Consider the following 16,401-nt stretch of genomic DNA (forward strand, 5'->3'; position numbering starts at 1 on the left):
CTGTTCTCCGCAGTCCTTAGAATCAGACTTTTTGAGCCTTCTGTCTTTCTCTCCTGCTTTGATTGGAATTTCTTTACCCAAGAAAACTGGGGAAGCTTGTTAACTTACAATTTTATTTATTCCCTTTCAGGATCCAACAGTGAGTCAGTTTCTCAGGCTGGTACTTCTGATTTTCAGTGGGATTTAAGTCATGCTCAACCCCCTGTCGATGACGAATGGTCTGGGTTAAGTATGTTCCTCTAAAATGTTCATTAACAAAATATTAATTACCATTACTTTAAAGTGTAGTTACTTATTTTAGCTACATGTATCAGTCAGTTGTGAGCATCTGAAGAAAAAACTGGAATGTTTCACTTCTGTAAAGCTAATTGACAGTTTGAAGAAAAGAGGAAGAGGAAGAAGTATTTTGACAAATGGTAATAGAAAATGGTTAATTTTTAGGAAAAAATACTTGGATGTTGAAACTTGGAAGTGAAAAGAGAGTTCATGCATTTTAAGGTAGTTCTGGCATTTGCTAGAAAATCTTGGTAATCAATTAAAACAGTCTTACTGCAAATGATGAGAAAAATCTACTGCAAGTCTGCAAAAGCCTGTAGGTATTTAGCAGATTGTATTTGAGTCACTAAGTTTGTTTTTACATGTTTGTACCTTACTGAAAACTTAATGTGACATAAGACTCTTGTATTTAGTCTAACTTACTTTCTCATTTAACAAACATTAGGAAGTTCTTATGTGTGTAGAAAGCACATGCAGGATAGAAATCACTGAAATTACTTGGGAATTGTGGTAGAATTGGTATTTACTCTCCCCTTTGGCCTCCCTGCCAATTTTAAAATATTCTTGTTATTCTTACCACAGTCTCCCCCTAAACAGGGCTGTAGTATAATAAAGTTACAGCCACTCCTAAATATTTACTAGTGAAACTGTACCTGTGAAGAAAGCTTTCAGCCCTAAATTTTCTTTTTGAACTGCCTTGTAATTGATATCTTTATTCAGTCAGATCTAAGAATAAGAACAATTTAGTGCCTCTCATTAGGTCATTGTCCTGAAAAATTGGTCAAGAAGTTGACCAGAAAAGCTGCCTTGCACGTTACCTTCTCTAAGAACAACTTCTTGTTTAATGACTGCAAAAGTGGAACGGATTGATGCAGTCCTTGATTCCACCAGTTTTTGGCATGACTTCTCTGATACCAGATCGTTTTGAAACTTACCTTTTGTCTTTTATCTGGTTTAAGGATAAGGGAAGCACATTTCAGTTAATCATTTGAAAGTAATCAGTTTTACATATTATCAAAAGCATAATTTACTCACATTTCTGAGCATAGAATGTTTATGGCTATAGCTTCTGTTAATAGAGTAATTCGGTCATAGGTGTCAACTAATTGAAGTGTATGCTAATAGAAGTGGGGAAATAATGGAAGTTTAAGCCAATGTGATACACAGATACACCTTACTGCTTTATCAGGTTCAAGACAAGGAAACTAACTGTATATACAAATACTACTAATTTTTATTAATAATAAAAAAGAAATTTTTTTTTAAGCAACTAGTGAGAGGGCAGTAGATAAACCACAAAGTGTTATTATGGGCAGTAATTGTTTTTTCAAATCAGTAAATTGTAATGTACAAAGTGTAATTGAGTTAATATTTTTATACGAAAGCAAGCGGTAGAAAAGTATTCTAAGTAATCTTAAGATCTCTTAGTATATTTTTGGTTTCATAACGTTGGCCAGTAAATTTAGTTGGGTTAATTACTGCTTTTCATTTTGACTTAATTTTCAAATGCTTACACTGAATCGCGCTGTAGTTGGCAGACCAAGTTTGCATCTTCTTCTTCAATTTGGCAGAAATATTTGTGATGTTAATTTAAATGTGAAATGAAAGATGATCTTTTACAGGGTGTTCTGTTTTAAAATCAGCTTGCTGTAACTTTCTACTAAACAGACAGTCTAAGGCTTAGTTCTTCCCTTCAGATATTTTTAATTTTTATATAACTGACCCTTGAAATCTATCATTCCTGTGTGACAACATAAATAAGTGTCATCATAAATGAATGATAGCAAAATGGAGTAGGGACTTAGTCTTAGAAAAAGTAAGGTTAGTAAAAAATGTCTGTTACAAGATGACTTTTGGCTCAGTAAGATGTACACTTTCAGATATGTCACTTGTAAAGGATTCTTACTAAGGTAAGATTCATCAGTGTTACAATTCATCTTAATTTTTCCACAAACTAGGAAGAAGGTTTAAGATAGAAAACAACTCTTAAATTTCTCCCTCTTCACATAGTCTAGAAAAGTATCTCAAAACAATTGCATCTAGATAGCTGCTGCTGTTGACTAGTTTGTAATCTGATTGCTCTGTAAAATAGCCAAGTCTTGCTCATTACTTAGAAAAGTCTTCCACCTATCATTAAAATCTTTACATTTTTTTCAGAAATACAGGAAATTAATATTTATATCTTGATACCAGGAAGTGGTTTTGTGCATGAATTTCCTCCCTACCCATTTTTAAACTGTCAAAGAGCACCTGTAAAGTAAGGAGACATTCCTGAAAATCTTTTCAATCTTTGTAGATGGGCTTTCTTCATCTGATCCCAGCTCTGATTGGAATGCACCAGCAGAAGAGTGGGGAAACTGGGTAGATGAAGAAAAAGTTGCTTCTGTTCCTCAGCCTGAAGAGATATCTGATGTTCAGAAGGTAAAAGGTGATATTTTCTCCTTAGCTCCAAGACTTTGCCCTTACCACTACCATTTCTTAAAGTAACTTAAGGGTGGTGATAAAGGTAATCTCTCCTCTTTTACACTGATGAGAGTAGCACAATTGTTTGATGTTTACACAGAGAAGGAAAATGCTGAATGTTGTTATTGAGAAAATAGAAGCCATTTAGCTCCATGTCAGATATTACTGTCTCACCATAATATAAGGATTACCTTATCATTGTAGACCAAGAGAGGATTTAGATCTGTTTTCATAAATACTTCTTAACAATATTTAATTCTCTGCATGAAAAACAGCATTTCCATGCCACCAGTACATGGTGCTCTGTTACCTTTTTAATTCCCAATTCCTGTACCTATACTACCAGATAGCGTGTAAGGAATGTGGTCTTCCTAAAATGAACTGAACAGTAAGATTATGTTCATTTATACTTTTGTATGCAATTAAATTCCTTATAGCTATTAATTTGTGTTTAGTCTACAGAAGGCATGTTTCATTGTAATTTTAAATGGTAAAATACCTTATATTCTCATATGAAGGCTTCAGATAATGAAAGAGAAAAAGCAGAGCCAATTCTTCAGAGTTCTACAAGTGGCAAATCCAAGAAAAAGAAGAAGAAAAAGAAGAAGCAGGGTGAAGAAGCTAACTCTCCTGCACAGGTAAATGGAACAAAATCTGGATAGTCTGAAAGGCAGTTGTGAGGAATTAGGAATTCACAAAATCACCTTATTTTTGTATATTAGTGTCTTAAGCAAAAATTATTTTGGGGAAATTCATTTCCTTATGGTATTGGATTGTCTAACATTGTTTCTCAAGAGTTAAAGTAATTGTTCTCTTACTAGTACTTCCTTTAATTTGAATTATTCCATGTTTGACTTGCGAATACAACGTAGTTTCACTGGATTTATGGAAAGCATGAAACATGTGGCAAGTATTTATTCTGAATTATTTATTTTCTATCAAATCAGGATTCTGTACCATAGGGATGCTTCCAGGAGGAACTTTCCTCTGCATGGGAAGCCTTCTTCTCCTGTCCTTTGAAAGACAGCTACCTTGGTGGACATAGGTAGCTAGGAGAATGACAGAAATTGAAGTTTTTTCTTAGGCTGTCTTAAAGTACAATTCTACGAGAATATAGTGGTTTTCTGAAGTACTGTCATAGCTTGATTTATGTGAAATGGTAAGTACCAACGCCTCAAACTCAGTAGGTGGAGCTACTCTGTGAGTCAGATTTGAATGAGATAGTATTTGCAAACTGAGGATGGTTGGAGTTTTCCCTGTTACTTAAATAGCTTTTGAAGAATTACATTGAAACAGATTTGTTGTAAAAATAGCAAAAGCAGATTGTACTTCACTTGGCAATTGAATCATGTTTGAATAGATGAAAACTAGTACTTTCCTAATAGGAAAAAGCTTTTAATAGCTCATGCTCAGAATACATCCTGCTTCTGCTTGTAGTGACAGCCGTTCGTAATTTACATTCTTTGCAAAATGTTAAATGCTCGGTTGAATCTGACTAGGTGAATTGGAGAAGAGGGGGAAGGCATTACTTCAGTCATTGTTGCTTTGGATTTGTTTTTTATGATTATCATATTTTCAGTCTGAGATTTTATTAAAACGATTGTAAAAGATTAAATTCCTATTACACAGAATTCTTTTAAAGTTGTCTATGTGGAGGTGGATGCTTGTGTCAATTTGCAGTGGGGTTTTTTGAGGCAAATTCAAACTGAGGGTACTAGGACTGCAGCTTTTTTGTAATTGAAATCTGTTATGTTCTGGTATCTGCAATGACTCTTAAGTGTAAGTCAAGATTAATAGGTTATGGTTAGCAGGTGGTTTGCGGATGTCTTGCATGGGTCTTAAGGTCAGTGAATGTATTCTGAATTTTTTTTTTCCATTGCCTGTGAGCTGCCTTTTAAGTTGTATTATGTCAAATTTAATCCTACTGTCCATATTAACATAATCAGATTCTTTTGTTCTACCCATTGGTCTCCGACCATTCTGATTTTGTTACTTTTTCTTTCAATCCATCAGTCTCCAAGATGATCAGTTTAAAGTTGAGAGTTTCTCTGTATTAAATTTTTGTGGAAAACTGGGGGGTGTTGCTTGATAGGAGTGGACAGTACTGCTAATACATCACAGCTAAGTTATCCTTGTTATAGCAGTTTAGTAATTTGACTTGCCAGTCCTACTTCAAACTCACTTAAAATTTGTATATTTATCCTCTGAAAACTGAACATGTTAATTTAAATAGCATCATCTTTCTCACTGATGTACTTAAGTATTCACACTCATATTTGTTGACTTCAGTGTTTGTCAAGGCGGTGGAAGCTACCTTCAGAGTTAGATGTAAGGCAATATATATTCTTTCCTGTTGAGAATCGAGAGACTTAGGCTGTGACTGTGTTTTTGCAAGGTTTCAGGGGGGAGTAAGTGAAGGAACAATGTTTCAAGAGGTACTTCCAGCTTAAAGCTGGAGACCTGTGTTCTATTTACTGTTCACCACCACAAGATTCTTCTGGTGCTATAAACAAATGTAACTGCTCTAATTCCTCATGTGAAATGAAAACTTTACACCATCAGAGTGTTTAAGAGGTAAAGGTTGAGTCTCTTGGATACTTTGGATATATTTTCAGTTTCTGTACAGAGAGGTTTGTTTTACAGGTATCGTGGCAGACTGAATTGGGTTGCAAAAATATTATTAAAGCTTAATATATGATAGAAAACTGTACAGGTTAATATGCAGAGCTTGTGTTTAAAAACATTTCAGTTGTAACAAAGCACAGAATTGAGTGCAGTCAAGTCTTATTGTGACTTTTGCAAATTTTTTAGAGTAACTTTAGTTTAATTTCACATCCTCATAATTTCACAGCAGTGCATTCAGAGATTGGGATTTTTGTTAGTAAATTGCTTTCTGGGCTTTATTGGATTCTATGGGTATTTTTGTATTATGTTCTTTAAATTTTGAGTGTTAGCATAGGCTAATATTAGCCCACTACTTTAATTTTTTTAAGATACATTTTCTTAGTTGCAGAAGCTTATTATGGCAACAAAACCAATGTGCAGGGAAGAAAAGTATTGGAAGAAAAGTCAGAATTTTACTGCAAACACAGGCTCTTTTTTTTTTTTTTTCTCTCTCTCTCACCCCCCCACTTCTGTAGGACACTGAAGAACTGGATAGAGAAGCTGGAGAGGAATTTCAGGAGGATACCTCAAAAGTTCAACCACAGCAGGAAATAGCTTTTTCTCTGAAGACCATAAGTACTAGTGAACCAGCTAAGGTAGGGATACAAAATTGGGTTTATGTTACAATTTCTGAACTGGAAGTGCTCAAAGTCCATTAAAACATTAATTTGTGTAGGTAAGGTTACAGAAACAATACTGTTTCAGGCTATATGTTTATGAATGTAAAGGTGATTCGGAGGTTGAAGTTTAAATACAGTTCAGTTACGAGTTTTAAAAAGGATGTCTGCTCTGAAAAGCAGTGTCTTCTAAATCAGTAGTCACTTTCATGACTGTCAAGTTATTTTCTTGTTTGAATATTCAAGCAATAGTTTCAAACTTTAAAATCTGGAAACCTAAGAACATAATAGATCTGAGTGCAAGTCTAATAGCATATTTTACTGTTTCATTGCAACAGAATGAAGTGTTGCATTATATTCTGACTTTAATGCAGTCTAAATTTGATTTTTATGGCTGTGGTAAGCTTAATGTTAATGACTGAATAAGAAAAGTTTTTATTTAAACCAATTCACAAACTGACTGTTTGCTTCAGCTCATAGTTGAAGCAAATATTCTACAGAATACAAGTTCTCTTTAATCTTTCTCCAGCTGGCAGCTTTTTCAGATACTGTTATCCTAGCATCACATTGTAGGAAGATGTAAAGTATTTAATATTTCTAGTGGTATTGGTTTTGTGTTCCATAAAGAGTGAACAATACCAGTGAGACAGCAGTCTGGTACCACAGAATGTCTGACAGAATATTGAGTTTTACTTTTTAATTGCTAAGCATTTTATAAAGACAACAAGGCCTTAAGATTCAAATAAGAATATTAGAATGGAATCTTTTATGAGAGCCTGCAGGTCACCAAAGTACAGAAGGTGTTTGCAGAGAACATTTGCCTTGAAAAGCACATTCAGATATACTTTTAGCTTATTCTAAATACCCTACATTGAAGTAGAGCTTTTACTATAATTATTTAGTTTAGGTTCAGTTCAGCCTTTATTCAAGGTTAGCAACATCTACCTATTCTGACTAGTGCATAGTTATTTTTTGTGGGTTTTTTGGAGCTGTATGTGAAAAAGGACATCTGCCTATGTGTCCAGGTGGCTTTATTCCTGGCAATGTGTGTGTTTTTTAAAAAACTTAAAAGCAAATACACTGGTTTTTGTTGGAGTCCATAGTTGAAAATGTGTAGACAGAAAACCTGTATTTGGATTGTGACATCAAGGTGGGGTTTTTTGATGTCTAGAAAGAGGTGTACTGGTGCATCCCAAAAGGCTAGCTTCTGTTGTTTAGAAATCAAAATTCATTTGAGAAATACTTTTCAGCTACAGGTAATGATTCTTTTGATCTGCAGTTAGATATTATATTTTTTCTCACAAGGTGTCATCAACACTGCCAAAATATCAGCCCAGTTTCAATAGATTTTGCTCAATTTTTTTGGTGTTTAAAACCATACCCAACTTCCTAGGTGATTTGATGGCATCAAATCTGATGTAGACCTACACTGTGCACTATTTTTTGGGGGCTTGAGTGCTCCTGTTACTCTTGAGTCTTAAATTGAATTTGTTCATACATGGGCTATGTATAGCTGTGTTAGTGGCGATTTTGTGAAACAAGACATAGCCTGTATTAAACTTGGTGTGGGGCAAAGGACAAACAACACTATTACTAACAACATTCTCTGGAAGTTAGTTGTACTTGATAAAGGACACTATGAATTGTTGAGTCTGATGATACAGATGGTCTATCAGTCTTTATCAAGTCTCCTTGCCATCAGGTTGGCTTCATTGTAATTTCACACATGCAAAGATGCCTTCTGATGTTGTTTGACTTGGCTGTTCCAAAAAGTTTTAGAAAGAGTCTGTGACTGATGTGTGAAATGGATGACTTCAGTTTCCAAGGTAGGTAGCCTAGACTTGAGCAAATGCTCCAAAACATGAGAACCAAATATGAGGAAAAATAAACTGAGTACAAGTAAGTTATTATCCAGAATATCCTCATAGAGACCAGAAACAGCTGAATGTTGAACACTTCTGGTTTTTATCTGGTAATATTTTTCCCATATTATACAATGGGCTGCATGGAAGCGTTTTGGCATTTTATCAGCAGGCACAGGTTTTAAATTAAGAGATATCTTTGGAAATCCTTCATTTGTAACAGTTTCACAAGTCACTACTTCATTAATATATTGCAGAATTATGCATATAACCATTTATATTATCTAAGAGGCTTTATTCACTGCTTCAGGTTTCCTTTCTGAACTGATTTGTTAAGACAGAATATCCTAGCAGAGTAGTATCCAGTTCTTAATGTTTTGTATTGCTATCCGCTTCCCCTCATCCAAAATTCAGACAGAAGTATGGTATTTGGAAAAATGTCCAGATAATGCTGTATGTATCTGTATTGCTACATTTGCAGTAAAACTGCATGTTTTAACATTCAAGCTGCAACATGTTTGTTAGTCAGCCTGAGACAGCTGTATGCCATTTAAATCTTAATTGAGTTGCTTTACCTGCAGGTGGAGAGAGACTCTGTCCTAACAAAACTATGATGCCAGTGACGTGAATCAATTACCTTGCACAACTAGGAGCTTTAAGTCCTCCTTCTGTTTTGGAGGCCACATCCATTTTGTTAGAGTTCACATATTTATGTAGCTGATGATTGCTAACCATTAGACAGCATTAGAATTGGCTAAGCTTGGAAATCCTGTAGGATGGGAGTTAATTTTATCAGCATGGTTGACAGTAAAAAAAAAAAAAAAGTCAAGATTACCATATTTTCGGTAGATTGAGAGAAATACTGCAATTACAGTTATTAAAAAACTTGTTTCGGCTGATGTGTAAAGGCACAGCAAACTCCTCTATTCAGAAAGGATCAGAGAACTGCTACCCTCTAAATTAATGGGTTGGGGTTTTTTTTAATTAAAGCTGTTTAACTTCTTGCTCAGTACGATATGATTAAAAAGAAAAGTAAACAAGTGTATCTTTTTGCTCTTTTGTATGCTCTGACTAAATTTTTGAGATGCTTACATTACAGTGAGGGAAACAGTACAAACTGATGACTGTAATGTAGGATCTGTGTACCTCCACGTCAAGGGCTGGATGTAGACTTCATTGTTTTGTTGTGATAGTTCCAGGTCCTGGCTATTGTGGTGCAATTCCAGCCATGACTTCTTAAATGATAAACCCCAAACTTCAGATGTTATTGTCTGAGGCACTGTTTTCTAATACAGTCTTATGTGAAGCCTTTTGTCAGTAGGTCACCTGCTGTGGAATCATATGGTTTTTAAGTTCTGACTTTTCTTTTGGAATATCAAATTGTTTTTTGCATTTTGACTTCTATTTTACTGTACTTTAATTCCAGTAAGTGCTACACAGTAAGCTACAGTTACATCTTGTCTTTGTAGTGGTAACCTTTAATGGTTAGTGGTAACCGTATAATTGGAAAATCCTAGGAGTATCTTTTACTTGGCAGTTATTCCTACAGTAGTTTCCACTGAAATAGTTTGACTGCTCTCGCAAGTATCTGTTATTCTAATATAAGCATACAGAGTGTTTTGAGCAGTTGATAGGTAGGACTGCAAATGCTTTTTAAATATTGTAAAAGTTTGGTTTATTTGGGGGTTTGAGTTGTGTATGTGGACCTATATGGCTTACCTGTTTGCCTTACAACCAAATGCATACATGTCACTGTCTTGCATCTCTTCTGAATATATATTCTAGAATCTTTTTAGGATCTTAGTGATTTTTAGATTGTTCTCCCTTTCTTTTCATGTCACGTATTTTAATAAGAATTCGTATCGTTTATCTTTGCTTGTCTGCAACTACAAGTTTTGGCACTAGGTGGCAGTCATAGTCTTGCGGCCTTGATTTAAAATTTTGAAGGCTTTTAATATTGGCTTAATTTTTCAATGCAATCTCTCCAGCAGCTGCTAAGTATACTGCCAAAATAACACCATATAAGAGTGTTTTACTGTTGTGTGACTTAGTAAGCTTTTGGAAACTTTTTTCTGTTTTTCAAATAGCCCGAGGAGGCTTCTTCGCTTGCTGTTTCTACTGAGCCATCTGTAATTGTATCAGAGAGCGATTCTGACAAGATCGCTTCCCAAGTGCCACAGATGCTGCAAGAGACAGATGTTTCTAGTCCCAATATTAAGCAAAACAGTGTGCCTCCTCCACAGAGTAAGTATCTCTCAGTACAATTTGTTCATCTGAATTCAGGGTGTACTTTTTTCCACAGAGTGCATATAGTCAGAATGCTTTGCCCGAGGTTTGGGTTTAGAGTGCGATATCAGGTGCTTATGTATTTCATTTGTATATCTTGCCATATTTTAGCTTTCGTTGAAGTGCTTTGACAAATGTGCTTTAACTGTGAGGAGAAACTGGCTTCATATGCTTGAATGACTGAAAATGTCTGTTGGCCTTGTCCAGTCCTTAACAGACATTTGGACATACTCTTCACCCTCAGGACTGGAGCTCCATGCTGTGACTAAGTAGTTCTGCCAACACTGTTTCAAAGGTCTGCTTGTGAGCCTTCAGTGGAACAGATGGGTACTAACATAGCAGTTGACAGGATGTTTAGCTACCAGAAATTCGGAAAAAAAAATACAAGCAGTTCAATTTTCAACCTACTGGGGTTTTTCTGACTTCTCAACTTAGCTCATTAATGTCTTTTGCCATATCCTTCCATGAAATGTAGTAATCGTGGAGGAAAACAGTTGCTGATATAGGAGTAGAAAGGTATTGGGTGATGCACTTATTTCTTTTGTAGCCTAACAGCCCATATATCAGGCTGAACTACTGCAGGTATCCTGCTTTTTAAAAATATGCTGTGCCCAGAGATGTCAAACATATCCTTTGTTGTACTCAGCAAAAGCGCTTGTACTGAAGTACTTGCCCAGTAAGAAAGAAAAATTAGAAGGGAAGTCAGGATGTGAAAGGCATTGCTTTAAAAGAGAATTTGTTTGAATTAGGCTTTTTAATGAGACTAATAAATACTGCATTTCGTAAGATGTTCCTGGCTAAGTGTTGAACTACTAAACCGGTTTTTCATGACTGCAGAAGAAACTAGATGATTTCATAATACTAGTCTCATTCAACTGCACTAATTGGCTTCTTGGTTTTGAATATATTAAACAGAGTCTTTCAAGTCAATGTGTCAACTTAAAACTTTTTGTTCTGGTTCTAAAATATGAAGGCTTTTGTGACTGATTCACACCTCAGCAACTGAAAGAACATCTCTTATGTTCAGCATATAAAATAGCTTACCTGATTAACCACTTTTAGCAGCCAGCATGTTTTAAGGCAATCTGTTTTAATAAAATAACATAGTGCTTCTTTATTTGATTATGAATTCTATGTAACCACATCTTTACATAGTTCATTATTTTTAAAAATACTCTTCTGACACATCACTTATATTTAGTGGTTAAAAACAGTGTAATTGATAAAAATGAACAATTAATGTCAGTTGTATACAAGTACATTATTTCCAGTTAGCCAAGTAATAGTAATGACCCTACTGTAAATAATACATTTACAAAATTAATTACCTTCATTGTGTATCACTCTTTGTAGTGTAAAAAAGTAGGTTCAAATCAGCAAATGTTGATTTAGATGCACTTCAAATTAGATGATTTGGGAGAAGCAGGTAAATATAACTCTTCTTCAAAAATCATGCTAGTTGATTTGTTCTGAATTACTTCATAATAATATGGGGTGTACTATCCAGGATTTTAAAAGTCAATTCTGTGTAAACTTTCTCAGTCCTAACACTGTAGTTATGTTTTGTTTTTAGCAAAGTCTGAAGAAAGCTGGGAATCCCCCAAACAAGTTAAAAAGAAGAAAAAAGCAAGAAGGGAAACGTGAACTTCCTGAGATGGACATGTGTTGCTGAATACTGTCATGAAGATTATGCTGTTTATGCAATAATTTGTGAACATGTACAGAATTTTATATAAATTTCAAACGATTTTTAAAAACAGAACTGCTGTGAACACAAACATCTTTAAAAAGGAATCAAAGGAAAGTAACTTTACAATATAGCAAACAGAACATGCTACATCTGAAAGACATTCTGAAGAGTCTGTTTTTCCAACTTCTGGAGAGAGATCTTAATTAAACTGGTTTTACAACACAGTGCCCTGTTTACAACAGATTATACTCTCATCTACAGCTGCGGATAAAAGATTAATTTCAAGGAAGGGGTTTCTGTAAAAACAATTGTCTGTACAATAGTGGGTGTTTCTTGCCTCTCTTAGGAGTGATGCATTAGAAGCACAGAATGTCAAACATTTGAATTTGTTTCATGCCTAAATCAAAGTGCTTTGATTAAATACATAATCTGCCATATCTTTACAGGAAGTTAGTTAGCAAGTCTGCTAGCTATTACAGGAGTCACAAGTGCAAATCATTAACCATTTGTACAGTCAGACCTTCATGGTTTATTATATATGAAGTTAACACAATAAAACTGCTTTGGGTTAAAAGTTTGAGAATGTGATTTGAAACTTGAGTATGGTTCATGAAGTTATTTTTGATAATGTCTATTACCTTACTTGAATTGTTGAAGATAACTATATTTTTAAGAATGCAGTAATGTGCATAAAATTGGTTTTCTCCTTCATTCCCTAAAGTTCTTGGTAGATTCAGACTCCCATCTAAAACTGTATCCTTTCAACTTTTAAATTTATGGAATGAATTTAAATCAATTGTTCCCTTCCCTTAACACTTTTTAACTGGCCATACCCAATTCTGTTCTGCCATACCCAATTCTGTTCTGTTTTCTATTACTGAGACTTGGAAGAAAGAAAAGCGAACTCTTTTCACTCACAAATTATTTGGGATTTCAATGATCTGTTGGAGAACTGGAGTGGCTTCAGACAGCTTTAATTGACATTGTCAAGACCAGTTATCAGGAACACATTTTTTTACTGCCTTAACCTGTAGTATGTAGAAAGTGTCTAGACTTCTGGACAGGAGTTAGTGTTTTTATATAAAAAAATAAAAATTCATGCAAGTATAGCAGTTGTAAAATAAAGACCATTTCCCGCTTGAAACTGTTAATTAAAATGGTGTTTAAGATGTGTTGTCATTTTCAGGCACTCTGTAATTACATGGTATCAAACTGGCAGATGTGTTTGTGTCTGTAAGGTGCATGCTCAGCCATGTACACTGTAAATAGCCTTTACAAAAAATTGATTGATAAGGATGGTAATTAATATCACCTCGTAAATTCAGTTTAAGAAGAGCCAAGACTTTTTTTTTAAAAAAGTGATTGACTTCTGGTTTTGTGGCACAAACAGAATTGTTAACAGCTGTAACAATGGTACTGATCAACAATCTTGTACTCTTACTGTACTTGACTGCAGTTCTAATAAATGGATACTAACTTGCACAGGTATTAACCCTGTATATCAGGAACATGTGACACTCTAAATTGATTTGTTAAAATAAATTGAGCATATTGACAGTATTGATTTATTTACTGGGAGGGAGTAATGCCTGAGACAGATACCTGTCAAGATTCATGTAAAATCAATTTAGAACTGAAGTACAGCTTTTCAAGGTATATCTTAAGGCAAACAGGAAAATAGGATATTACACAATCATGCAGAGTCATTTGCATGTAAATAATATTTTCATTTTACTTGTCTTCATAGTAAAGGTTAAAAAGAATACCCTTTGAATTTAGGTTTATAATGTATATCCAAAATGTCTGTTTCCAATCTGTATGTTGTGCTACAAGCCTCTTTTGTAGAAAATATGAAGATTTTATGTAATGAGAGAGACTGCGCCCAAGGGCTGTCACTGAATATTTTTTTTTCCTCTTGAAGATAAAATTGGTAATATTTCTGGGTTAGTAAGCTCTAGCTCTTGAATAGCTTGTCATTCTGGAAAAAAGAAACAAACTAGCTAACAACATAGGAACCCTGCTAATTAACTGTTACTACTAAGCAGGATCATATAAATACATAGCCTTCCTTTCAAAATGTTGTTACCTATTTAGCAGCACCTCTTAACTGTTTTCTTAATGTGCAGTTTCAACGTCTTAGAAAGCAAAACTTGCTTTATTTGACATTCATTAAAGAGGTAGTAACTGTATAGCATATTGTCTATAAATAGAAACTTGGTTATCTATGTACTGTCATGTTTCTATGACTCAAGCAGTGGTTAGTCTTAGTGATACACTGAATCCAGACTTTGGTACTTGGATAGAAAGAGAAAACGCCATTTAAAGAAACATAATCTTTTTTTTCTTTTTTTTTTTTCTGTTGTTGAATGCATGGAATGGTTTCATAAATCCAATATGTTGGGTTTTTCTAAATACTCTGGAATTATTTGTATGCGTAATTTAAACTTGTGATGATGTGTAATTGGATAGTCATGGCATATTTTTATTTCTTTTGTGGGGAGGGAAAGGTGTACAGAATTCATACGTGCTTGTTACGAAGGTAAAAACTGCATTGGTTTGGAGGGGGGTGAAAACTGTATTTCTGAAGCCCTTTTAGAAGTCTAAAGAAAAAAGTGCAAGAGAAAAGCACTACTTTAATATTTACTAAGGAAGAATGTACATATTAAAAACATTTCAAACTTTATAGAAATACTTCTAGTACTGTTGTGTTGTAATTGAATTCTATCTCATTGGAAACTGCCTTATTAATAGTTCCTGGCCATGGGATTGTCCTGTGAATAAGGCTTTTGAAAAGTGCAGGCATTAGAATGCATGGTTTAAGCAGCCTTTCAGCTATTATTAATCATAGTTGTTTTGCCTTTAAATGACTCCAGTTGGTTGCCAGTCAAGATTTCAGTTGTTAGAAATCTCTTACAGCCAGTTGTACCTGGAGTCTCCTTCTGGTGACCACTGAGTACCAATGAAGTTTCAATTTCCAGGCCAGTACTGAAAGATTCCTTTGTTCTGCTGTAAATGGAAGAAAGAAAAAACTAATAAGTGGAATTACTTCTTAAAAGATACTGCTAAAATTATTTTACTGTTAAAGTTCCAAATGAATTGCTTCAGTTAAGAACTAAGAGCACTAGCTGAGTCAATTTGGGTGGGGGGAAAGACCAGGAAGGGCTGTGTGGCCAATAGTTCTTAACCTGAAAGTAACGCAGTGTCACCATGGATTTTTATTCCCTGCAGGACTACCAGAACTGCTATTAGTTGGGATGGATGTTGGGAATGAAGTGGGAGAACTTGTTTTTTTTGTCAGATTTTTGTCAGATGGTGTGGGGGGGCAGAATTCGTGTTTCCTGTAGTCTATAGCGTGTTGCTATTCATGGTTCACAGACGTTCCTATTGAAACTTGGTTGAATTGCTAAAATTGTCTAGTCTCCATATTGGGTCCTTTCAGTTTATGAAACTGTTGAACTTATGTTCTTTTAAATTATCTGGTTAGTTGTACCAAGCTGAAGGTTTCTGGTTCACTGAAAATCAGTTACTTTACTGAAACTATGATGTCTTTAATTTGGTGAATTCTGGAAAGGAAAATTGCATTTAAAACTCTTAGCATGAAACTACTGGTTTCGGGGTTTCATACAATGCTCTTAAAAAAAAAAAAAACAACATACTTAGGAACATCTGCAGCTCAAAGCAAGTACATTTTCTATCCTAATTGTAGCAATCAAGTGACCTCTTAACTTGGCTCAGTATTTTTAATTCAGTCCATGGCAGAGGGTAAGTCATGGACCACTCAAAACCGGATCACCACAATGAACTTGTAAAATTGACTAGTTCAAGATGTTTCCCTGTTTTCTCAGGGATAGCAAGTCTTTTACACACAATGTTTCCACTTAGTTGTTCAATAGGCTCTGACTTGGAGTTAAGTGATTCCTTATTTCAAATATCTGATGAAGTATAAACCAAATACTTCGTTACTGAGAGCTTTGTTTTCAGAGGCCATTCTGACTAAGGCCGCCACAGCTTGTTTTTGATGACTATACTATTTCCTTACCATCCTTATCTATGTAGCTAATGAGCAAAGTTGTGCCTTGAGCCACGTCTGCAAGTGAAGCTCTGGATGGGAGATGACTCCTCTCTGATGTGGTGCTGTAACTTGGACTCACTCTCTCTTGGACAGCCAGGCTTTCATGTGTCTTTTCAAGAGGCATGCAGGGCTGGAGATGAGTGTCTTTCTGAGCCTTAGCCAGTTAGCTAAAGGAATAGGAGCTGTATCAGCTGATGGTCCCTCCGCTGTTGAGGGGCTGAGTGGCTGGGTGTGTATCCGAGGAGATGTACAAGCTTTGCTTCCACTCTCAGAAGTCTCCAAAGGCATTGTGAAAGATGGGTAACCTTGCATTTTCACCCATACACGTAGGCAGCTACTGTGTGTGGAAAATACCTGCAGCCATGTCTGAAACTACTACAGAAAGTTTTCACAAGAAGTTGCTGTTGTTGGAAGTTCAGATCTGACCCAAATCCAGTCCTTACATGACCAGAGTGCAATCATATGTGAAAT

General features: G+C 35.2%; 1 protein-coding gene across 1 annotated transcript in view; it reads left to right on the forward strand.

Moving 5' to 3' along the window:
* MTDH (metadherin) overlaps window positions 1-14,504 on the forward strand; it is a 34,677-nt gene extending 20,173 nt beyond the window's left edge. Inside the window, 6 exon segments of the mRNA XM_075705702.1 lie at window positions 131-229; window positions 2,573-2,697; window positions 3,258-3,377; window positions 5,880-6,017; window positions 9,970-10,126; window positions 11,742-14,504. Coding sequence (XP_075561817.1) covers window positions 131-229; window positions 2,573-2,697; window positions 3,258-3,377; window positions 5,880-6,017; window positions 9,970-10,126; window positions 11,742-11,812 — 710 coding nt within the window. The 3' untranslated portion in view covers window positions 11,813-14,504.
* The last annotated feature ends 1,897 nt before the right edge of the window (window positions 14,505-16,401 follow it).

The sequence above is a fragment of the Pelecanus crispus genome, chromosome 2 (genome assembly GCF_030463565.1).
Source record: "Pelecanus crispus isolate bPelCri1 chromosome 2, bPelCri1.pri, whole genome shotgun sequence".
Lineage (NCBI taxonomy): Eukaryota > Metazoa > Chordata > Aves > Pelecaniformes > Pelecanidae > Pelecanus > Pelecanus crispus.